Here is a 24,480-nt window from a genome sequence, read left to right as displayed (position 1 = left end):
TTTATGAGAAGGTTTCTTCATGTCTGCTTTACCAGACAATGGCAGGGAAAGTGATAGGAAAGAGTGATTCCTCATAGCACCAGCCAGGATGAGCACCAGCCAGGACAGTTAGGGATGCTGGGAGTTGTAGTCCAAAACATCCGGAAGACACCAGGTTGGGAAAGGCTGTGATACAGGGCATATATAACTTATTATGAGTTTGGCTGTTGACATTAATGGTACATTTTGCTTGCATGTCTTGATTTTGATTGACATGACATGGGGCTCCTAATAGCTTTTTATCTAAGGAGCTGATCAGATCCACACCGTCTTAGCTCCAGCAATGCTGCAGCATATGGCGCTCTCAGGCCATTCAATTTTTTGCATTTCTGGAAGCCACTATTTGGGCATATCCTTGGATGTTTTATGTTGGGCTCCTTGAGTTGAGTTCAAGAGAGATGTGAGTTTTTCATGAATCTTACCACTCTGTTTGTGAAAAAGTGCTATGATTGGGCCAGGAGGTGAAATACCTGCTACTCTGTCTTTGGAGACTCTGTAATACAATGAGTTTCTTCAGTGGCTCATGTAGGATGAGTCAAAGTTCCATGGAGAGCAGTCCTATGCCCCCCAGACAGGCATAGGATGGTTTGGTTTCCTGGCTCCAAGGTCAGAGACAGGGCTCCAACCTTGGAGCCAAGGAACCACACTCCCCTCCCCTCCCCCTTGTAGCCATTGCAGAGAGAACCATGCTGGCTACTTTCCCATACTTGGAAAATAGAGTGCAGAGATGCAGAAAAGGGGGCATTCCCAGCGGAGGGGAAACTGGGGCAGCTGTGGTACGCCATTTCCTATGGCTGCTTCAGCCTCTTTCCTTCGCCCTCCAAGGCACTGCTGCTAGATGGGCAAAATCACCTGTCTAGGTGAAATGCAAGATTGCCTCCATTGTCCTCCTGCCCTGCACTGGATACTCAGTAGCCTCCGAGTTTGCAGACTGTTGGGTATCCACATAGGATTGTGTCCTAAAAATATTTCCACATGTTAACCCAGTTTAGGTTGCGCATGCAACTATAGATTAGTTGCCTTTCCCCTAGATGTATTGTTGGAACCAACTCGTTTGTCAGAATATAAGAGATTTGCTTCTTTTCCTGAGCTGCCATTATTCATGTTCCATATTGTGCCTCTGTTCTTATTTCAGCTTACACCATGTCCAAGTCCTTGAAAAAAATTGTGGAGGAGAGTAGGGAGAAGAACATCTTGGAGGTGGACATGTGTGAACGAGGCATTTCCAAGATGACGGATGTACCTGGCTTGTGTAAGTATTTCTCTTCTTGTCCCTGCTACCATGATGGCTTGACACTTTCTCTCCAAGCATCAAATTGTTTCTGTAGGAAGCTGTTGATTGAAGTTATGGTTCATCCTCCAGAGGTGGTCATCTTGGAAAATGTGTTTTTGTGTCTCTGATATATCAATTCAGATACTGAGAAGAGTGTTCAAAGCATACCCTCTTTCGCTGTTGTTTACTTTTCTTCTTGGGTCCACTTGCGATGGGTAGGCCTTGTGAACTGGTCTTGTGTAGTAGCTGAAAGTTTGAGTTGGAAAGACCCTGGTTTAAATCTCAACTGAACTGGAATCTCATAAGCCTCTTTCCACCTATTTGTAATTCCCTATTTGTAATATGGGAATCATCATCATCGGACCTACCTTATAGTGGTAGTGTGAGGATTGCTGATAAAGCTATCAATATTTGCTACCTCTAGGAGCAGTAGGCCTCACAGTGCCAGATGTTGGGAACAACAGTGGGATACAGTTATTGCCCTCATGTCCTGCTATGGGCTTCCCATAGGCCTGTGGTTGGTTGGCCACTATGGGAAACGGGGTCCTGGACTAGATAGGCTTTTGGTCCGATCTAGCAGTGACCTTCTTAAGTTCTTCTGCTTGGAATATTCTTAAAACACTGTATAAATGGGAAATCACTTGGTTGGATCCAGAGTTTTTATTTCACCAGCAGGAGTGTCTCCAAGTGGAGTTCTGCTCAGAGCGTTCCTGGTGGTGGAAAGCAGGGAAGGAGACTTTTTTTTGCTGATTTCTCCCTCAGTGTTCCAGATAGGAGAGTTTGGGAGCAGATTTTCAGAAGACATGTGCTGATATTTATTTATTTCATTTCATTTCATTTTAAAACTGCTTGATAGCCTAGTATCTCTGGGCAATTCACAATTAAAGCCATAAAATACAGCAAGTCAGAACATAATATAAAGCTTTAAAAGTTAAAAAAATACCATATAAAACCAAAATAAACCCAGCAGCAGTTACAGCTCAGGGAAAGGATATGTTATCAGGAGCGTCTAAAGGACATTGCATTTTCTGCCTCCTAAACCTCATGAGGGAGGCTTTTCAGGAGGGTGGGTGGGTGCCACTACAGAGAAGGCCCACTGTCGAGGTTCTTCATGGCAAACAAGGCCTCCTCTGAAGATCATAAATGTTGTCTGGGGAAGGCGTAAGTGTCTATACTAAGTATCGTGGTCCCAAGTTAGATAGAGGAAGGAAATAGCAAAAGTCACCTCCTGCCTTGTTCAGCCAATGCAAAAGCCCTTCCATCAAAAGAAGGGTTCCTTATGTTTGTAGGAAGCTTTTGCTGGATCCAACAAATTATTGTTTCTTATTACTTTGTTGTCATTCTTATGTTGTTATGGTTACTTTATTATTACATTATTATTATTATTATTATTAAATACAAATATTGAAACTTAATATATAAACAGGCTAACTGTTTATATATTTATAGAAAGCTTACTTTTGCAAAAAAAAAATACAAGTTCATATATTTGAAGAATTTTGAGTACTATGCAAGTGCCATGAAAATTATTATTATTATTATTATTATTATTATTATTATTATTATTATTATTATTATTGATAAATATTACTCCTGGTTCTTCTTTCTAGAATGTTTCCAATGCAGAGTTAATAAAAGGCCTTTATTTTTCTAGGCCCTGGAAGCTGTTTTTGTCTTCAGCTAGAAACTTAACTAGGTTTCACTTCTCATTGTGAAGGTGCAAGAAGTATTTTTTTTTAAAAAAACACCTCTTGTAGCATTAAAATTCAATTTTCTCCAGCAATCAGAATGATGAAGTGCAAATCTAGTTCTTGTTTTGTGTTTCTATTTACTCTACCCCTTTTCTAGAATTATAGTTGTAATAACAGTTTCATAGTTATTTATATCTGTAGTTAGGATCTAAGAGACCCCGCCAAGATTGCATAACATCCATTTAAACAAAGTAGGTTAACACTTCAGTGAGTTATTCTGTGTGAATAGTAGCAGAGATGAGCTCCTCAACTTGTTGAATAATTTGAGTCATGGGAATATAGCCCAGGATGGATAACAATGATCTTCGAACTGTTACATTGAAAGAGCGCATTTCTACATGAAGCTTTTATTGTACACTCATAATTGCTCACTCACGGTAGTTTGCGGGTCCTTTATATGATGTTGGCATCTTCCAGGGCCTCTCCTATGCTTTGCAACCATTATCATGGCTTTTTTTTCTTTTCTTAATGGGGAAGTCTGGCATATCCTAAATGGTGCCATTAAATTCTCCATGTAATTGCACAATTCTGTTATATCACAGTGCTATTTAGTGGCTGTATAATGAAACGTACAGAAAGGCAGAGAGAGAGAGAAACCTCCCAGAAAAAAAGCACATGTAAAGGCACTATTCTTAACCCCCAAAGAATCTGGAAGCAGAAGCTCCAATAAAGGTGTAGGATAAAAGCCTAGTAATTGCTTACTGAAGCATCTCAGGCTCATAGTACCTACAGATTAGTTTTGTTTATTTATTTATTTAAGGATTTTTATGCCACCATTCAGCCAAAAAAGGCTCTCACGGCGGCTTACAAAAGTATTTCTTGACAGTCCCTGCCCACAGGCTTACAATCTAAAAGACATGACACAAAAGGAAAGGGGATTGGGAGGGAGGAGGAGGAGGGGAAAGCAAACTCAGGCACTACAATCTTAGTTGGAAAGTTCAGCAGTTACAGTTGGTAGCAGGAGGGAGGGGGCTCTCATTAGTTGTGAGTTGACTCCACTATGATTGCTTACAACAGGCACAGATATATTGTAGGTTCTACTTTTTTCTTCCCTTTTTAAAAAATCAGAATCCCAGGATTTACCAAGGTGCAAAGTAGCAGCTTGGGGGTGCAGCCAGATGCAAAATGGTGACTCGGGGTGGAGCCCTTTCCTTACCATACCCCATGAGCTGTATACTGGGATAATATGCATCTACATGTACAAATCTACTGCTCAGTTCAGACAACGTGTTTCTCAATGGTGGTCTTAGAACTCCACGGTTGAGGTTTTACACCACCATTGAGAAATGTGTTGTCTGGCGGGAAAACTCCATGCAACAATGGAGTTTTTTTGGAAAACACTCCACACAGAATATTCATGCTGTGCAGAGGGGAATTCCTGCATAACCGTTGTGTTGTGTGTTGTGTGGTGGGGTCCCTAGAGTTTTCTGTTGCGTTGAGTTGACTTTTCCCACTGGCTACAGAGTTCTCTGGCAAGAGCGGTGAAAGGAGTGAGGTGCTTAGGAGACCTTCTTGCAGCAATGGCTGATGGGAAACCATTGGGAAACCGAGGGAGGAGAGAGTGCAATGGAACTGTCAGTCAAACATCGTGATGGATTTTACTCAACTCCAAGGTAGCCTGCAGTCATACAATAGTGGAGTTAAAACATATTGTGCAGGTAGTACCTCCTACAAAACTCAACCGTTGAGTGGAGTTTTCAACCCGCATTGACTAACGTGTTGTCCAAACTGAGCCTATATCTGAATCACTACACAACAGGTATTCTTACAGCCAAATTTGTGAGGTGTGGGAAGGATTTTTGTTAGTATTGTTAAAAAAGTGGTAGTCAGAAACCTTCTTTACTTTATTGCAAATCATCCAGTGGAATCCCAGTCTACCTTCTGCCCGGCCATGGTTTATGACAGTAATATAGCAGTCTGTTTTCCAGAGTGGTACATGTTCAATAAAATTCTGAGAGTTGCTTTGGAAGTAAATGTATACTGCAGAAAGGGGTAACTAAAATTCAAGGGGCTGGGATTGCTTAGCCTGGAAAAAAGGCGAGTAAGGGAAGACATGATAGAGATGTACAAAGTTATGCATGGTGTGGAAAATGGGGATCATTATTATTATTATTATTATTATTATTATTATTATTATTATTATTATTATTATTTTAATACATTTCTATACCATCCCATAGCCAAAGCTCTCTGGGCGGTTTACAAAAGATTAAACTATGACAACATTAAAATTAATATGAAAAATTTAAAAACATTAAAAACGTAAAACAGACAACATAGAGAGACATTTTTATCGCTCTCCCATAATATTAACACTTGGGGTCATCCCATGAACCTGGTTGGTGGGAGTTTCAGGACAGAGCATAGGAAGAACTTCACACAGCATGTGGTCAAACTATGGAATTTGCTACCACAAGATGTAGTGATGGCCACAACTTTGGCTGGCTTTAAAAGGGGGTTAGAGAAATTCCTGGAGGAGAAGGCTATCAGTGGCTACTGGCCCTGATGGCTATATGCTACATCTAGTATCAGAGGCGGTATGCCTTTGTATACTAGTTGCTGGGGAACACGGGTGGGAGGGTGCTGTTGCACTCATGTCCTGCTTTTGGGTTTCCCATAGGCAGCTGGTTGGGCACTGTGTGAACAGAATGCTGGACTAGATGGACCCTTGGTCTTATCCAGCAGGGCTCTTCTTATGTTCTTACTCTACTATTTTCTGTTTGTATGCTTCTTAAGACTGTATGCCTTCATCCAGTTGCCTCTCTTGTTTATAAATATATACACTTATTCAGCTTGGGTTGTGCATAGTAACAGATGATGGCCAGACACACCAAAATGTGGATGGGGAGACGTATCCAAATGTACATCTAACTGAAAATAATGCAGTGCATATTGATGGCTTATGAATTCAGATATGCTTTGAGTTATACCCAAGGTTCCTAATCTAGTAAGTGATACCTGTGTGGAAAGTTGCTTCCATGTACAGATGTCCTTGTCTTGAGCTGCGATGCTTTCCGATGCATTGCAAAACAATGCTGTTTCGTACTGTTGCACAGTTCAGGTTATCATAGAAACCCACCAGTGTTCACGACTGGCGGCACCTCACTCGTTGAGCATGTGCGCTGTCTCTCTAAATTATTTTAACAGCTGTAGTTTTGGCCTGACACAAAAATAATCTAAGGGCGTTCCTAGACGAGGCCTTAGCGCGCCTTGAGACCCAGTTTCCCTGCTGTGCGTCCAGATGACACACAGGGGAATCCGGGCCCAGGCCGCACTGAGGCCTCCTCTAACGCACCATAAGCGAAATCGCTTATGGCGTGCCTTTTTCGCAGCCCCGGCCTCAGGCCGGAGCTGCGAAACGTCTAGGAAGGTCCGTGGCTTTTTGCGGCTACTCGCTTACTCGCGAGTAGCAGCGAAAAGCCACGGACCTGGCACAGTGCTCATACGACCCGGGGGGGGGGGGAAAGAGAGGGGCAGGGGGAAGGATGGCAAGGGGGGATGGCAAGGGGGGAGGGCGGGTGAGAGAGAGAGCGCCGGGCGCCGCCGCCCGAGCAAGCAGGCGAGCGGCGCTGCCAGGGCAAGGCCTGGCATTTGGGGGGGCGGCATCGCCCGGGCAAGCGCCGCCGCCCGAGCAAGCAGGCGAGCGGTGCTGCCAGGGCAAGGCTGGGGACAGGAAGGGGGGGCCCTTCGTTTTTTTTAAAAAGTCTTCGGGCCGCACGTGGCCCCTTTAAACTAAAAAAAAAAAAAAATGGCGGACGCTGCAGGGATCCCGAAGTCCCTGTGCGTCCCGTGTCTGGAAGCCGAGGCGGCGCGCGCTAACGTCAGCGCGCTGTCGCCCCGCCTCCCTGCCAGCTTATCCCGGCAGGTCTAGCAAAGCCCTAAGAGGCAGTTTTGCTAGACTTGCTGTTGTTTCATTATAAAGAGTGGTGAACCCCAAACTGATGTGAGATGGAGATTTTCTAATAAAATAAAATGATTAGAATGAACATTTAGGGTGCAATTCTATGCATGTTTAGACATGTGAATTCTGGCTGGGCAATGCTGGGAGTTTTAAGGGTTTTTTCTGCCTAAAAGTGCATGGAATTGCATCCTTATTAGGTCAGGGGTGGGCGACTTTGGCCCTCCAGATGTTATTGGACTTCAGTGCCTCTATCAGCTCTAGCTAGCAAAGCCAATGGTAATAGAAAATGGGAGCTGCAGTCCAACAACATCTGCAGAGCCACATGTTGCCCATCCTATTAGGTGCATTAAAATTAATTTATTAAAATATATTAATACAGTAAAATTATTAATAAAATCCACTCCTTGAAACATTTCAATACAATGTTGGTCTTCAACAGAAATGACTTCTTCATGGGAAATAATATCCCAAGGATATGGAAACCATGGGTTCTGAATCTGGCTTATTATGGGAGAGACAAGTCAGAGTTCCTGGTTCGCTCATCATGACAAACAACTAGCATGTTTAGCAGCTTCCGGCAAGAGTGATCAAGCAGCGTAAACTAGCACACTGGCTCATTAATTTCAACTCAGTTTTTTTTTTTTAAAGAATGATTACGTGGGTTATCATTCCAATTGGCTATTTCTCATGTTATAAACTGTATTCACAGGGCTGGGTTGGGTTTTTTAAGAAATCTCGGAATCAAAGAAGTGTTCTTAATGTTGTTTACAGAAGTAGCTCAAGAGGCCTGACTCACCTGAATATTGCAAATCATTGGATGATGTTACAAAATCATGAGAGCCAAAGAATTTGGGGCAAATTCTTCATCGTAATAATTAAATGTACTCAGGTGGGAATTTCTTTTATGAGCCTGGGGGAAAATCTCCACATTTTATCTGTCGCTTGTTCCTGAAGGAGTCAGTAGGAGAGCATGGGTAGTTCAGGAGCTCTTTCCTTTTTCTTAAATGGTCCGAGGACAGGAATATACAAGTTATCTGTATTCTTGATACAGATAACTTGGTTTTCTGGAAAACTCCACTTCTGAAGCCAAGGATTAAAGGACTGGAAAAGATATCAGCCGAGACCTTTCCTTAATCTTCTTTTGTAACATGTTCACTGAATTGAACATAAATTAGTAATGTTTTTGCTGGCAGTGAAGAAATCTGGAGCAGTGAAGTCTCTCTTGTGTGGATTAGCAACCTATCCCCTGAATCTTCGGAGACAGACAGACTCTAAGTCTATGCTAATTATCTCATAATTAATTCAGATCTGCTGTAACGGGCTTTCTTTTTCACGATGTGACATTAGTTAAGTACCAACACCTGTCTCAAGAGTTCCCTTTGTCTGAAACATTAAATTATCCAATCAGAAATTATCATATTGCTTAATAATGTCAAAGATATTTAAGTTATTTATTGGTTTATAGCTAGGCAGCTTATTAGACAGATGCTGCACTTCAGTTCCCATTGTGGCATTTGGTTAATTAGGTAGTAGTACTTGCTAATGTCTCGGCCACATGGGAAAAGAGTTAACTCTTGTTGGCTAGAAGAAAATGAACATTTGTTGTATAAAGTCTGCTATCTACATGTCAACAGAGTTTTTAAAAAGCAAACAATCCAGGAATCCGAACATACATCAGAGGTGTGCACCCACCCACCCACAAATCTGCTTGCCAGGGACAAGTATCCTCAGTTGTTGGGTGAGTAGGTTCATCCCACACTACAAAGATTCCTCAGGTCTAATTTCCCCTCCAGCTTTTGACAACGGAAGTCCCTTTCAAGCCATGGGAGAAACTTCCTTTGTTTGTTACCTTTGCCCTATTCCACACAGATGAGAGAAGACCTTGCAGCTCCATTCAGAAGACACCTTAAACCATGGCTTTAACCATGGTGGTTAAGCCAGAAAGCCAGGCTGTGTTCAGAAGACACCTTAAACCACGGCTATAACCATGGCGAATAAAGCAAAAAGGCTTATTCACCGTGGTTAAAGCCATGGTTTAAGGTGTCTTCTGAACACAGCCTGGCTTTCTGGCTTAACCACCGTGGTTAAAGCCATGGTTTAAAGTGTCTTCTGAACGGGCCCAACCTCTCCCTGCAAGTCCTTTGCACGTGCCAAGTGATGCTGGGGACAAGATCAGTAGCAAATTACAGTCTCCTGTATTCAGATGTAACAGGAAACAGCAGTGCATTCAGATGTCTTCCTCTTGCACATGAAGGAAGAAACCCAGGGTTAACAGTGGCACACGGTTGGCATAATGGTTCATTGTGATGATTCGAACTAAATCGTAGCTTTGCTACATATGAAGGGCTTTGATGGAAGTATTGACAGTGGAGGCTGGTGGCTTCACTGTCAGTGGGGTGGTGAATCTGCTCCAGGTTTCGGTCAGTATCCAAGGTGCTTTGCATTGGAGCCACCAGCCTCCAGTGAATATTGATACGATTGGACTTCTCCACATTAGCAACTTTGAACTTGCTTTACACTATCGTCTCACCCTGCCAGTCCTGTCTGTGAGGCATCTAGATTTTTCTTCCCTTAGCTTAATATTTAAGCTGCGTGCCTCTTTAATCTTTTAGAGCGCAGTCCTATGCATTGCGCTCTCGATAGACATTTTGAGACCCTCTGCCTTTCCTAGGTCCTGCCGGCAAGAACCAGCTAGAGTGGGAGGAGGAAGGAGGCGATTTCATGTCTTTTCCTCCATTTTAATCACAAAAAGCAGCTAGACTGGTCTCTGAGTCCATCCATTTGATATACCTTTCCCGTAGGTAGGGAGGGGACTGGAAAAGCCATAGGATTCTGCGTCTGCTGACTTCTCTCTGCCCCTCCCAACAGCATGCCCCTTTTCTCCCTCTCTGACTTGTGATACAAGGTTGTAGTTGAAACTTTATAAGATAAAGGGGGGGGAGGGAAGATCCACACTCGGATTTCCTCTTCCGTGGTCTTAGCTCTGTCACACACACTCCAGCATCCCATGGCATCCCAGATGCTGTCTGTAGACACTAGGGGCATGTCTAGACCAGTCGTTTTCCTGGGGATCATCATGAGATCATCCCTGTGCATCCAGATGACGCACAGGGGATCCCAGGAGCAGGGAGGAATGATCTCTCCATTTCCCCAGGATATCGGCAGGCCCTTTTAGCCTGATTCTTCCCGCAGTCTCAGGATCGTCCTGAGACCACAGGAGGTGTAGGTACCCATCCTGGCTTCGTCCCCACCTCCTTGTGAGTAAACACGAGGAGGCGGGAACTGGGTACAGGGCACGGAGCTCTTCAGGCGCTTTGTGCCCATTGGGGGTGGGTGGGTTTGAGTAGTTTTTTTAAAAAAAAACAATAATCCCCAAATACCTGACTTTTGGTTGGAACACATGTGCGCTCATCCTTCTGTAAAAAGAAAAAAGAAAATGATGGGCGCGACATTCCTCCTGAGATGTTGTGCGCATGCATCTGGACAAAGGGGAGGATCTCGTGAGTAGAATATTGTGAGATCCTCCCCCCCTCTTCCCTGTCTAGACATGCCCTACGTTTGCTCTCTCCATTTATGTTGTCAGCCTCGCAGAGCACGTCTTGTTATAAGGTTGTGTATAAATGGCGTACGTACTGAAATGAAATAAAAATGGTATAATGCACTGACAATTTCTTTTGCACAAGTACTGACTGCAAGGGATGGAAACAAAGGCCATAGTCCTGTGTAACTTCAATTTTTCCCCTTGACCTGCACAGGAAAGGTTCCTGGTTATTCATGTAATTTATCACTGCTGTCTTTAAGATGCAGTGAAACTAATTGCTGGATACTTTTTGAACAAGTTACTTGCATCTTAAAATGCTCACACAACTTGAAGGTGCAGCAGATAGCAGCTTGGTGCAGGGGTGGGGTGATTTCTAGTATGAAAACGGTCTGACCCCTCCACTGATGCAATTACTTTAAAAGCAAACAAATAAACACTGTATAGACAGTCCGGTGGAAAATATATCCTCTATTCTGTGTTTTAATCTCATCCCTACTCAGTGTGGCTTGACTAACCACTGCCTTATCGCAGCTTTGCATAACTATCTACCCTAAGAAGGCTTCCTCTTAATATTATGAGCAGCAACAACTTTATGTGTTTGAGTTTGAGCTTGAAAAAGGGATTGTGCAGTAACACATTATGGAGAGGGAATGTTAGGGCAGCTTTAGGGAAAAGAGAATTTTAAAAGCATCTAACACTGAGACACCTTAAGTCCATTTGGTATGAAGTCCAGCTTTTCTGAACCTTGGGTCCAGGGGCATTGCTAGGCGCTTAAAAGATGAAGGCCCTAGGCCTGTAGGACACAGATGTTGATTTATATCAATATATGCAAATTTGGAAATTGTTACTAGAATATATTTAAGTTTTCCCAAAGATAATGCCATTTTACTGTCCCTCCCTGACTTCTCTCTCTTCCCACTCTTGGAGGAAAATGGAAGAAAAGCTTCTTTTTTAAGTTTAACAAGTGGGTGCTAGTAGTCTGAGGGTGAAACATATTACATTGACCCCCTCTATGTCACTCTTCCAGAAGCTGTGTGGAAGTTACTTTCCCTCAACGCAAACAAGGACTTTTGGCCCTCACTTACTCACACCCATTGCCACTGAACAACATCCTCTTCTTCCCCTCAGGCCTCAAGTACACCTCCTTCCCTCTTCCCCCACATTTTCCTAGGGCCACTTCTTTTCGTCCTCTGCCACTGCTGCAGAGTGTTCGCCGCTGCTGGCGCCACTTCCACCCCCACCCCTGCCACCAAGATGGCCGCTCCAAGAGTGGGCCCGAGGCCCTCCCTCCATCCCTGGTTTTGTGTTTTTCGCCTTGCGCAGGTGTGCGGCACAGGGAGCTATAGTTCCCTGATTGCTTCTGGCTCCCAGCCAATGCACAGAAACATACTGTTTGGCTATGAAAGGTCATGCTTTGAACTTTTTTGAACTTTCAAAATTTTCTGCACATCTGCACTGTTCAAGCTTCTGGGTTGTTGTTGTTTTAAAAAATGCACTAAATTGGCCTGGTAGACTTTTAGTAGTAGGCCTTATGCTAATGTATTCTTATATAGAAATTGACGCGTAATGTGTGTGTGTTCGAAGTTGTTCCATCAAGGACCATTCAGGCCAATGGAAGATGTATTATAGAAGGTTCTTAGGGCTACTGGTTTCTTTTAGTTTTTTGAAATTTACTTATGCGCTTTCTCTCTCACACCCACACCCACCCACACCGCATCAGAGTTCCTTAAAACGTTATTTTCAACGTGTCTTGTGTGCAGTAATGCTCATGAACAAATAATGCAAATAGCTTCTGCAGAGAAAGTCCACTTAGGCTGCAAGCCTTACCTGGGAGTAAGCCCTACTAAACTCAGTGGGATTTATTTCTGAGTAAATCCTCAAAGGGGTGCACTGTTAAAATATCTGAAGGTGGAATTGACTATTCTTCAATGTCTCTGTTCCCAAATTGCCAAATTGTAATTTCTGAATAACGCTTTTTTAATCTAGGAAATTAAAAATTATATTGACTTCAAATTATGACAAGTTGGCATAAACTTCAACTATATTTTTAAAACTGCAAGAGTGTCATCTTTCCATTTTATTCCTTTTTGGTTTTTATGGGTCTTGCAGTGGCAGTATAAAAAGTCTTCTGAAATTATCATTTACTTTGGAAAACTCAGGCACAACATTAAAAATGAAGCTAGGATGCCATCTTGTGGATTTGGTGACAGAGTTTAGAACAAACCTTGTTTTAAGGGTTTTGCTGTCAGATAGCTTCAATGACATTTCCCCCCCCCCCTTAACTCTCAAAGCTGCCTGTCATTATTCTATGTTTAGTCACAGCAATTAATCTTAAAGGTAATTGTCAGTTACTAAGAGAGGAAGTTTCCCCTAGGATATAAATTGTGACATATGTGGGAATCTTCCCTGCCTTCAGAATTTTCTGGAGTTATCAGGAGTACATCGTAATTCTGTTCCAATACAACCTGCAGTCCAAAGAATGATAATTCATTCCTTTGTAACCTGCTAGGCTACAGTAGCCTGTAGGCATAGTCATCAAGTTACTTCTATGCTTGAATAGAGGTTTGAGCTAATACAAAATGTGATAGTCCACTTTTCTATGGAGTAGGTTACTGGGGGCCTTGCTAGACCATGCCGGATAAGCCGGCAGGGAGGCGGGGCGACGGCGCGCTAACTTTAGCGCGCGCCGCCCCACCTCCTAGACGCACGACGCGCAGGGACCCTGCAGCATTAGCCTTTTATTTATTTTTGTTAAAGGGGCCACGTGCGCCCCGAAGACTCCAGAGAAGGTAAGTGGGTTTTTTTTAATTAAGCCCCCCAGCCGCTCCTGATGCCCCCTGCCCCCCTACCCACTCTTTCCCCGCCCTCCCTCCCCGTCCCCGTCCCCTGTGTCGCCCTCCGCCATCCCTCCCCGTCCCCTGTGTCGCCCTCCGCCATCCCTCCCCGTCTCCTGTGTCACCCTCCGCCATCCCTCCCCGTCTCCTGTGTCGCCCTCCGCCATCCCTCCCCGTCTCCTGTGTCGCCCTCCACCATCCCCTCTCCTGCCGATCCGGCCTTCCCCTCCTATCTCCCCCCCCCCGGAATCCCCCCGGCCCGATGGCTTTTCCCGGCTACTCGCGAGTAAGCGAGTAGCCGCAAAAAGCCACAGACCTTGCTAGACGTTCCGCAGCCCCGGCCTCAGGCCGGGGCTGCGGAAAAGGCGCACCATAAGCGACTTCGCTTATGGCGCGTTAGGGGAGGTTTCAGTGCGGCCTGACCCCGGATTTCCCTGTGCGTCATCTGGACGCACAGCAGGGAAACCGGGCCTCACAGCGCACTAAGGCCTCGTCTAGCAAGGCCCTGGAAGACTAAAACACCAGTCAAACTTAAACTCACAGATTTATTACAGTGATAGGTCAGCATAAATGCACCTAAAACCAAAACATAAAATATTAAATCAGCATTCCCCCAACTTTATTCTCATTGCATTTACTATGTCTGATTCACACTTCCTGCACTTCTAGATGAATCAGAACATTTATTCTTCCATTTTTGCACTTCTCCACATTTCGTGATACAGTTCTCAGCTCAGAAAACATACTGCAATGCATATAAACATTTTAGGGTAAAATGCACATTAAAATCCATATTTTCAATGTGTATTTTAGGTTAAAATTAATTTTCGTGCATTTTGTAAAAAATTGAAAAATGGGACAACACAGACTTATGAATCAACATATGCAAACAGTTTGAAAATAGGCCGATCCAGCCATCTGAAGCAATTGCAGTGTAGAATCCTATGAAGTTTCTATATCATACAGGATGGGTAAAACATCTCCAGAAAAGCATACCTAGCTCTGTGAAAAATATTGTTACAGTCTTATGCCAGTCAAAGTTACCATGCAGTACAGACTGATCTTCGGAAGAGTCTATAATGTTTAGAGTCTATGCATGTTTAGACAGAAGAAAGTTCTACTGGTGCTGGGAGTTATAGGACTTTTCCCCCATCTAAACAAGGATAGGATTTTACCTTAAATCTTGCCATGAAGATATGCAGGGAATTATTCCCAACCATTCTTCAAATGCATTACTATTAAAGTTCATAACATTTTTTCCCGTTTTTCTTTCTTTCCTTGTAATGCAGTCTTTCATTTATTGTCTCTTTCTGTTCATTTACAGTCACTCTGACTCACATCACACAGCTGGTCCTCAGTCACAACAAGCTCACAAGTAAGTATCTTTCTAAATGATGTATTTCTTCCTAAATATGAATGAACTCCTCTACTGATTCTTTGATTGCACTGCCAGTCATTGTTCTTCAGTTTGTGTGTGAGCTCCTGTATTATCACATAGTGCCTTGTCACTTTTTTTAGAACATGTTGCCCTGGTCCAAATTCTATGGACAAGAATAGTAGCATGCTTGATACAAAGGATATTCTCAGCTCTGGAAATAACAGGTGGATGTTTAATGGCATTTTTCTTCCAAAACCGCAGAGGATAGTTTTCTTTTAATTGCAGTGGCTCTTGATATACTTCGAAATTGTTTTTTTTACAATTATTCACCTGGTTATATTGTATTTAATTGTTATTTGATAGGCTTGAGATGCAGTCTGCATTGGACTAAGAAGAACAAAATAGCACTGATGTGTGCACGAACATTGTACTGTTTTTTAGAAAAAAAGAGTAAAAACACTGATGCAGTTATGACTTGTAGGCTGCTGTCTTAAGCATCTCTACCAAGACTAGGGTTGCACTGAAATCAGTGGGACTTCTAAACAAACCTGGTTAGGAGAGAAGTGGTGCCAGGTGAGCCTCATCTCATGTTGACTAGGTTCGCACAACACGCTAACCCACACCCAGTGGTTGAGTGTGAGTTGTTGTTGAACCGTGTGTTGTGTATTGTCTGAATCCAGGGCATTTTCTGCAATGTGGCTTGTGAACTGTGTAGTGTGGCTTATTTTTCTCGAACAAGACACCTTGAGAACCCATGGTTTGTTCAGGATGCTTAACAAGCCACACTGCGTATTTAACAATCCTGGGTTCAGACAACATGCTAACTCGTGGGTCAACAAACAATTCACAGTTCACAGCCCGCACTCAACCACTGAGTGTGGATTAGCATGCTGTATCATTTGCTAATGGGTGTCTAGCTGACAAGTAATTATTTCCTCTTCTAACTTATCCTCTATGAAGCTGTAGTGATCCCTTCTACTTTATCAGTACTCTTTTTTCAGCCCTCTGAAGGGATTACAGTCTTGGTACAAATAAACATGTAGCAGCAGAGGGACCAGTCAAATAGTTTCTACATCTCCTTGAGCAACATCTGTTGGTGAGATTATAAGACCTGCTGCCCATCTTAAATTTCCTTATACTTTTTCAACATTTAGGGTGCAATCATATGTAGGTTTAGACAGAAAAAAAAACCCTGCTGCAAGGTTCTAGTTTATGTCTCATGTCATTTAACACCTACATGAAGCCATTAGGAAAGATTGTGGGGGACTTTGATGGCAGGAGAGGTACCTAGTGATACCCAGTTATAGATTAGCTTTTTCTCAATTCCTAGTAAGGAAGTACACTGTCCAAGGTGTCTGGAGTCAATAGTAGGTTAATAAACTGAGCCTCAACCTGCATTGTTGATATTCAGGTGGCAATTGTGGTAGGGAGTACATTTACAACTATGCTGTACACTTTTTTACATGATAGTAGTCTGCAGGGTATTCATCATTCTTGCCTTGGTAACATTTATGCTAGATTACTGTAATGTGCACTACATGAAGCTGCCTTGGAAGACTGCCTTGAAAACACAAGTGATCCAGGTGTAGCAGCCAGAACAGAAGAAGGGCTATGCTGGATCAGTCCATCTAGTCCAGCATTCTATTCACACATGGCCAACCAGCTGCCCATGAAAAACCCACAAATAGGAGTGCAACAGCACCCCCCTGCTCGAATTCCCCAGCATCTGTTGTACATAGGCATATTGCCTATGATATTGGTGGTAGCATACAGCCAGAACCAGGTTAAGAAATAAGCACGCTGATCATTAAAGAATTTCATTGGCTACCAGTTGGTTTCCAAGCACAAACACAGGTGGGTCCTGGATACCTAAAGAAATCCCATTTTCCATAAGACTGTCACCCTGTTGAGGATGTCACCATTATGAGACGTCCATTGGGTGATAAGGACTAGAGCTTTCTCAGTGGTGACACTCCAGCCTAGGAATTCCCAGTCTTGCGTGGCGCTGCCCAATTTGGGAATTCAGTGAATGCCATTCTCTTTGGGATGTTTTTTTCCTTGTATGGAATTGACTGCAGTAGGAAACCTATGCCTTAATGAATTTGTTGTTTTGGTGGTGCTGTTTTTACGAATTTCCATTGAGCTCTCAATGGTAATAAGGCAACTTCTATGCTTTGTAAGCTACTTGGAGGAATTGCTGTGAGGAAGGGTGGAAATGAAATAAATAATAAATAAAAATAAATGATGTTCCTCCCCGCCCCCTTCTAAAGGACTGAATTTCAGTTTTATTATTTGTCACATTGGACACCCTTGACCTAATCCTTAAAAAGATGCAATTAATTGTCTGAGTAGATTGTCCTCAAAATGACTTGAGGAAAACAATGTCAGTGACACTTGATATGCCCCACTAAGGTCATATTAGCATCTCTTACTAGTTTTCTGGCATATAAATGAGTGTGCCTGCTTTGCTGTTCTATTGTTTATAGTAAATATGTCCATTTCCTAAGGTGATAAATATGCATAAAACGTAAGCAGATGTCCAGTATTTTCCACAGCTAGGGTATGCAGCTCAATCTGTCACCCTGACAAAAACAGGCAAAGCTATACCATAACAGTACGTCATGTTGTCCTGCTTTCAGCTTTTGCTGTTGCATCACCTTTTTATATAAATTACTCTTAGCCTGCATTTCACATATCTATCAATAAATCTGACTGATATAGATGCTTCTTCCACAGACCAAGAAAGCTGTTCTTGCATGCATCTGTGATTGGATAAATTATCTTATGTAAACCGCCCAGAGAGCTTATTTATTTATTTATTTATTTATTTATTACATTTTTATACCGCCCAATAGCCGAAGCTCTCTGGGCGGTTCACAAAAATTAAAATCATAATAAAACAACCAACATGTTAAAAGCACAAATACAAAATAAAAAACACAACTAGGATAAAACCATGCAGCAAAATTGATATAAGATTAAAATACAGAGTTAGAACAGTAAAATTTAAATTTAAGTTAAAATTAAGTGTTAAAATACTGAGAGAATAAAAAGGTCTTCAGCTGGCGACGAAAGGAGTACAGTGTAGGCCACAGGCCTCTCTGGGGAACTCATTCCACAACCGGGGTGCCGCAGCGGAGAAAGCTTCGGCTGTGGGGCGGTATACAAGTGCAATAAATAAATAAATAAATAATAAATGTGTACAACTTCTCAAGATGTTAAAAAAGAGAGGAAGCAGCAACAACAAAAATTAAACTTCACCTTTCTCTACTCTGGTGCCCTCCAGATGTGTTTTGACTACAACTTCCATTACCTCCAGCCAGCATGACCATTCTGGCTAGGCCTAATGGGAGATGCAGTCAAAACAGATCTGGAAGGTGTCAGGTTGAGGAGGGCTACTGCTTGTAACTCTTCAAATACAAGTTTTCTTCCATAAACCTTGGTTGGTTTCAACGTTTTCTGATCTGTGAAACGATAAATCATTTTTTTCTAGAGACTTCAAGAGCTGCTGCACATTTATTTATTTAATTCATTATTGCATTTATATCCCACCTTTTTTCCTCCAAGAAACCCAAGGCAGCATACATAATCCTCCTCTGCACATGAACTATGCTTCTTTTTTTTTGAGAACTGTGGCTATAAAATATGAACTTTGGGGTATTGTTTCAAGAAGTTTTCTGTTTGATCAATAATGGTCTTGGCAGAAAGAGATGAAAAATACTCCCGCCCAGTTTGTATTGGAACCCATATGTCCCATATAAGCATCATATAAATAAGATCCCAAATCTACAAGTGATAAACTTTCCAAGGCAGAGCAGGCACACTCAGAATATTGCAAGGAAAGCAAATTAGTGGGACGATTCTATATTTTATGAAAAACTCCTAGGAAGTACTACAGTGGCCAGAAGTGGATTATTATTATTTTCCTTTTTATTTATTACATACATAGCCTTCTCAGGAGCCCTGAGTTTCCTCAGTCCTAGTCTGACACTGTACCACTTCACCATGCTAACAAGTGGTCCAAAGGCCACACTGTGTGTTAAGTAGGAACTAGAGAAGTTCCTAGAACGACCAAGAACATTGATAACTGTGGCACTTTTCCGTTGCTGGCCATCTTTCCCACCTCCAAAGGGGCTTTCTGATGATCGTTGACTTAGCCCATGAATATGTTCTTCTTTCTTGAAGGCTCATGTCTATCAATTTTTCCTATCAGATTTCTGCACTTTTAAAGGCCAAATGCATTTTCAATCCTTGTTTCAAATGACCAATGTTCTTTTTCATCATGTCGCAATTTGGCAATTAACTAGATAGTAATTTACTCTTGCATCCTCCTACATTCTGGAAGTACATGCAGAAACATCCATTCCTAAAGTTGGGACAAGGTCTATGCCTCTTCCCTTACTGCTGATTTTATTTTATTTACACATTTAGACTGCCCAGTGATCAAAGACCTCTGGGCAGTGAGCAGGTAAATAAAAATAATAAAATAGAAAATCACAAGAAAACAAAAATAATACACACATCTGTAGCTTCATTATTTGGATTTTTAAAATGTGTTCCTTGTTAGGAATGACCCTTACATTAGGAATTTGGGTGGTTCGGTATCATTAAACTCCTCAGCATATTAATCTCATCCTGATTGCAAGCTTGTTGAGGTCACATTTAGGATCTGATCTATGTGGGGGGAAATTGTTGACATTGATGCATATGACATTTTCAGAAGGTCAGTTATATTTGTTTCTCCTTTTTAAAGAAGTGCTGTTTGCAAAGAGATTTTTTTTTTTAAATAGAAGCACTGTCTGACTTGTCCAGTGGAGGTCACTATTGGGATATTTTTTTTTCTTTACAACTCATTTGATAAAACTTCAGAAACTTGTGATTCGCTAGCAGAAGTTTGTTATGGAATGCTTGTTTGTGGGTAAGAAGGCAAACCTGCACTTTGGTCTTTTATGGCACTGGGTTTTGCTGACCTCTTTCAACTCTGAGCATCTTTAGATGTTTCAAACAAGCACCGCTTGCCACTTGCATCTGTACAATTTTAACTTTCAGCCTTTACAAATGAATACTTGGAACAGGGTGCTGGTAGAAGGAACACGAGAGTGTGGTCTTTTCTGTGGCCACACCCAGACTTTGGTATTCCCTCCTTCTGGAGGGTTTCTTCTCCTCTTCTTTGATGGCATTCCTCTGGAAGGCGAAAAGCTCACTTGGCTGATTTTAACTGCAGGTTTTCCGCTGCTTGTAGATATGATTAGTGCTGTCTTTGTTCGTAGCACTGTTTATTTCCTTGGTACAATTTGCATGGTGTCTTTTTAATATGTTTTATTTTGATGAATTTTCTTTCGAATGTTAGCCTTGCGCAATATTCTGTTGGGAAGGTGGGATATAAATATTGTAAACAATAAATAAACCAGTCAAAGAGCTATTTGGAAACCGCTCAAACCCGAAATAGCAGTCCTTTTCATTAAAGCTATTTTTAACTTTTTGATGTTGGAAGCCTTTATATGTTGCAGCATGCTATCTGAAACAGTGGATAACAATGTGAAAACTTGGTATTTATTGTGATGCAAAGTTAAGCATTTATGTTAATGAAGAGACCATTGCTCAGTGGCACAGAGCAGGGATGAGCAGAAGGTAGATCTTCAGGTGTTTCAACTCCCAGAAGCCCTTGCCAGCATGACCAAAGGTCAGCAATGCTGGGAATTGTAGTCCAAAATATCTGGTGATCTACTTTCTGCCTAACCCTGTGGTAGATCACATTCTTTATATGCTGAAGGTGCCAGGTTCAATAGTTAACATCCAAATTTAAACATTATGCATGTATAACTTGAAGGCTTACACCTTGAATCCATTTTTTTCCCTTTGGATTTTTAAATGTTAAGAAATACTTAAATGATTTAAGACTATTGAATTTTCAATTCAATCCATTCTGAAGTATATGAAAATGGGGACTGACAATCTCTTTGTACAATGCTTGTGTCAAATCATCTTTCATTTGTTAAACTGAAAAATGTCCTTTTTCTGAAGCTTAGAGTAAAATCAATAACCATCTTTAAGTCAGCCTGCATGCTGGAGGGATTTAGCAAATATATAATCTTCTCCGGAAAACACACACACACATCTCTATGTAAACTGAGAACTGGAAAACGGTTTAATATAAATTACATTTTGACACCGTGTTAATCTACAGACATTGTCAAGTTATTGCTTGAAACTTAACATTTTTTATTAAAATACACCAAACTAGTACTGGATCCTGATTTGAAACATGTGATGCTAAACAAGACTGCCTGGGAACATTTCCCATGTCACCTTGAATTCCATAATACCTGGAGGATATACATGTAATAATATAATAAGCAAATTGCAAGTGTAAAATACTTAAGTATTTATTACGTTTTTATAGTGCCCAATAGCTAAGGCTGTCTAGCCTTGGTTTTTTGTAAACTGCCCAGAGAGCTTTGGCTATGGGGTGGTATATTGATGATGATGATGATGATGATGATGATGATGATAATAGTAATAATAATAATAATAATAATAATCTGTTTAGAATTAAAACCATAATATACAAAAATCAAGGTTTAAAACTTTAAAACTTTAAAAATATCATATGAAACCAGAATAATTTATAGTCCAGGGAAAGCTTGTCCAAAAAGATGTGTTTTCAGGAGGCTTTTGAAGGATGTTACATTTTCCACCTCCTCAACTACACGAGGGAGGATTTTCCGGGGTGGGAGGGGCGGTGCTGCTACAGAGAAGGCCTGCCATCAAGGTTCCTCTTGACGACTTTCCGTTCATCTTGGAATGACGATCAAGACCTCCCCTGACTATTGTAAATGTCGTCTGGGTGTATATAAGGGAAGGTGGTTTGCTAGGTAATTAATCAAGGGCTAATGGCTTGTATTAATTAAGGGCTAATGGTTAAAATTGGTATTAATTAATTAATAATTTATTATTTATGTATCAGTAATAATGGGAATCAGTGTCAGTAATTACCAACTAATTGTACCAAACTCCACTTCATCTGCTGCCATTTTGTAACTGGCTCTGCCTCTCCACTACCATTTTGTAGTTGAGGAACCTCAGTCATTTTCAGTACTCTCCAGTGAGCCCCACGGGTAAAACATTTGAGAGCTTTACACCATGGGGTATGGTACTATCAGTATGCTGATGATACCCAGCTTAATCCCTCTCTGTCACCCTATCGTATTCTAAGGAAGTTCTTGAGGCCCTGAATCAGTGTTTAAAGTTGGTAATGGGTTGGATTAAGATGACAATTTTAAAAAAGTTGGCAAAGGATTATAAATAATTATTGTAATGGTGATAAGAAAGCGAGGGTAAATAAAAGTAAATGGTATTTGAGCCAAAAAAAGGGAGGATTGGGTCTCCCGAATATTAAATTATATTATGTAGCTAATAGATTAAGATATATAGTGGAGGCAATTACAGGATTAGGGGAATTAGATTGGATGGAAGAAAAAATTACGAGTAATATAGAGACTAAATTGGAAAATGTATTTTTTATGGAAGGGAAAAAAAAATGGGTGGAAAGTATAAATAACCCGCTCTTGAGGTTTCACTGGGAAATTTGGAGTAAATATAAAGGGGAGCTGCTTCCAAGCGGCTCTCCTTTGTCACCGGTAATAATGTTGAAGAATTTCCCGGAGGAATTAAAGAGTAGATTAAGTAAAGTTTTAATAGAAAAAAATAAAATGAAATTAAAGGATTGGTTAAGAGGAATGAGTACAAGAGAGGATATGGAAGAGGTTTTGAAGGATAAAAAATTAACTTGGTTAAATTATAGGCAATTAGAACAGTGGACTAAAAAGTGGGTAAGAGATAATGGAGAGTGTAGAGAATTAACAAAGTTCGAGGAACTAATAGTTAAGAAAGATAATGAAAGGGAGAAAAGAACAGTGTTAAAAGGGTTGATGAGTGAATTATATAGAATATTGGTAGAGAAAGGGACGGTGGATAATTCGGGTAAAATGGTTTGGGAGACAGATTTGAAGGTACAAATAGGACAACAGGGTTGGGAGGGATTATGGAAACAAAGAGCGTTGAGAAATATGTCAGTAAGAATAAAAGAGAATTATTATAAAATTGTATGGAGGTGGTACCTAACTCCGGTTAGATTGAATAAGATAAACAATCAGCAATCAGAAAATTGTTGGAGAGGCTGTGGGGTTAAAGGAACGTATTTGCATATGTGGTGGGAATGTAACTATGTTCAGAAATTGTGGAAGATGGTGTTTTTGGAGATTGAAGAAATTGTGGAAATGAAGATAGAACGAACACCAAAAGTTGCATTGCTGTCACTATTTGAAGAAGATTTTAAATGTAAAAAGGAAACTAAGGAACTGATAACGAATTTGTTGATTGCAGCAAGATTGATTGTAGCTAGGAACTGGAAGATTCAAGAGGAATATTCTATTGAAGAATGGTATAAAGAAGTATGGGATATAGCTATTAATGATAAATTAACAAGTAATATTAAATGGAGAAGAGGTATAGCTAAATCAAATGATTTTGAAGGAATTTGGAAACAGTTCCTAATATTTGTGTTTTCTAAAGGAAGTGGGAAACCACCAGCAGAAGAAAGTATGAGATTCTGGAATCAGGAATGAGATCCCGAGGTGGGGGGTGCACTTGTAGGTTATTTTGATTATGTTATTAAGATAAGATATTTTGTATTCAAATTGAACATTATGTAGTATGTTGTTGTTGTTGTTGTTTTTATGTGAATGTAAATGTGTATGTTTAGGTATTGTAGAAAATAAAAAAAAATTATAAAAAAAAAAAAGATGACAATTTTAAACTTAATCCAGGCAAGACAGAGGCGGGAAGGTTAATAGACTAAATGGGTTGTGGGGGTGGGGGGAAGAGGGGGGAAGCAGATATGGGGATAGATGACAAAACAATATTTAAGCCATTTGAAAGGAAATACATGGTTGTGACGTGAAGTCTGAGCATGTCTTAAGGGTGTCAGAACTGTAAGGAAATAAATGGTTAGAAACACATTTTTATTAGAGATAATATCTAAGAATCTAAAAGATTAACAGTACAACTCTATAAATGTCTGCTAAGTAGTAAGCCTCATTGGGTTCTACATGTATTAGGAAAGTAGGTATAGGATCACAGCCTAAAATTTAGCTAGCAAACCGATAAACAGAATAAATGCATAATAACACCCTGTTAACCACAAAAATGGGAGTTAGAGGGGAAACGGATATTAGAGATGCCATAAGAATACCATTTGAAACAGTTTCACCATGGCTAATAAAGCCCAGCTGACCTGAAGTGTTTGCAAGCATTTACCCGAAGACTCACCTCCTTCCTACTGCAAGTTTCTGATGGCTGGGTTTGGACATAATGCTAAGTTACTCTTAAATATGGTTTAGCATGATATGTCTAAACTTCAGGCTTTTGCGCGCCCCGTCCCTTCTCTTCTGGCATGGCTGCGAGAAGAAGATGAGAAGCATTCACATCCATTTTCAACTTAACCATGGCTTGTTCTTTTGTGTGAACCTGAACAAAGTGTGGTTCATCTTAAATATAATTTAGAAAAACAAGCCAGAATCAGAAACCATGTTTTGACATTGGCTTCCCCCCTCTAAACCATCATTTAGAGGTCCGACATAATCAGGTCCTTGGCTGAAGCGCTGGCTGGTTCCCCTCCAGCCATTATCTCAGACTGGGAGTTGGCTCTCTGCTGCCCAAGCTCTCCCCGGCTAAAGTGAAGTCCACTGAAGTGCTGACTTCT

The 24,480-nt window shown here is 41.2% G+C and overlaps 1 protein-coding gene across 1 annotated transcript in view; it reads left to right on the top strand.

Annotated features, from left to right (window-relative positions):
* The window catches only part of RSU1 (Ras suppressor protein 1), a 91,771-nt gene that overhangs the window by 777 nt on the left and 66,514 nt on the right, over positions 1-24,480 (top strand). The window contains exons 2-3 of the mRNA XM_063147610.1: positions 1,175-1,291; positions 14,664-14,714. Coding sequence (XP_063003680.1) covers positions 1,183-1,291; positions 14,664-14,714 — 160 coding nt within the window. The 5' untranslated portion in view covers positions 1,175-1,182. The remainder of the gene's footprint in view (positions 1-1,174; positions 1,292-14,663; positions 14,715-24,480) is intronic.

The sequence above is a fragment of the Elgaria multicarinata genome, chromosome 1, assembly GCF_023053635.1.
Source record: "Elgaria multicarinata webbii isolate HBS135686 ecotype San Diego chromosome 1, rElgMul1.1.pri, whole genome shotgun sequence".
In the NCBI taxonomy this organism is placed as follows: Eukaryota; Metazoa; Chordata; class Lepidosauria; order Squamata; family Anguidae; genus Elgaria; species Elgaria multicarinata.
The sequence above is the reverse complement of the archived record's forward strand: the minus strand, read 5'-3'. Positions and strand labels throughout refer to the sequence as shown.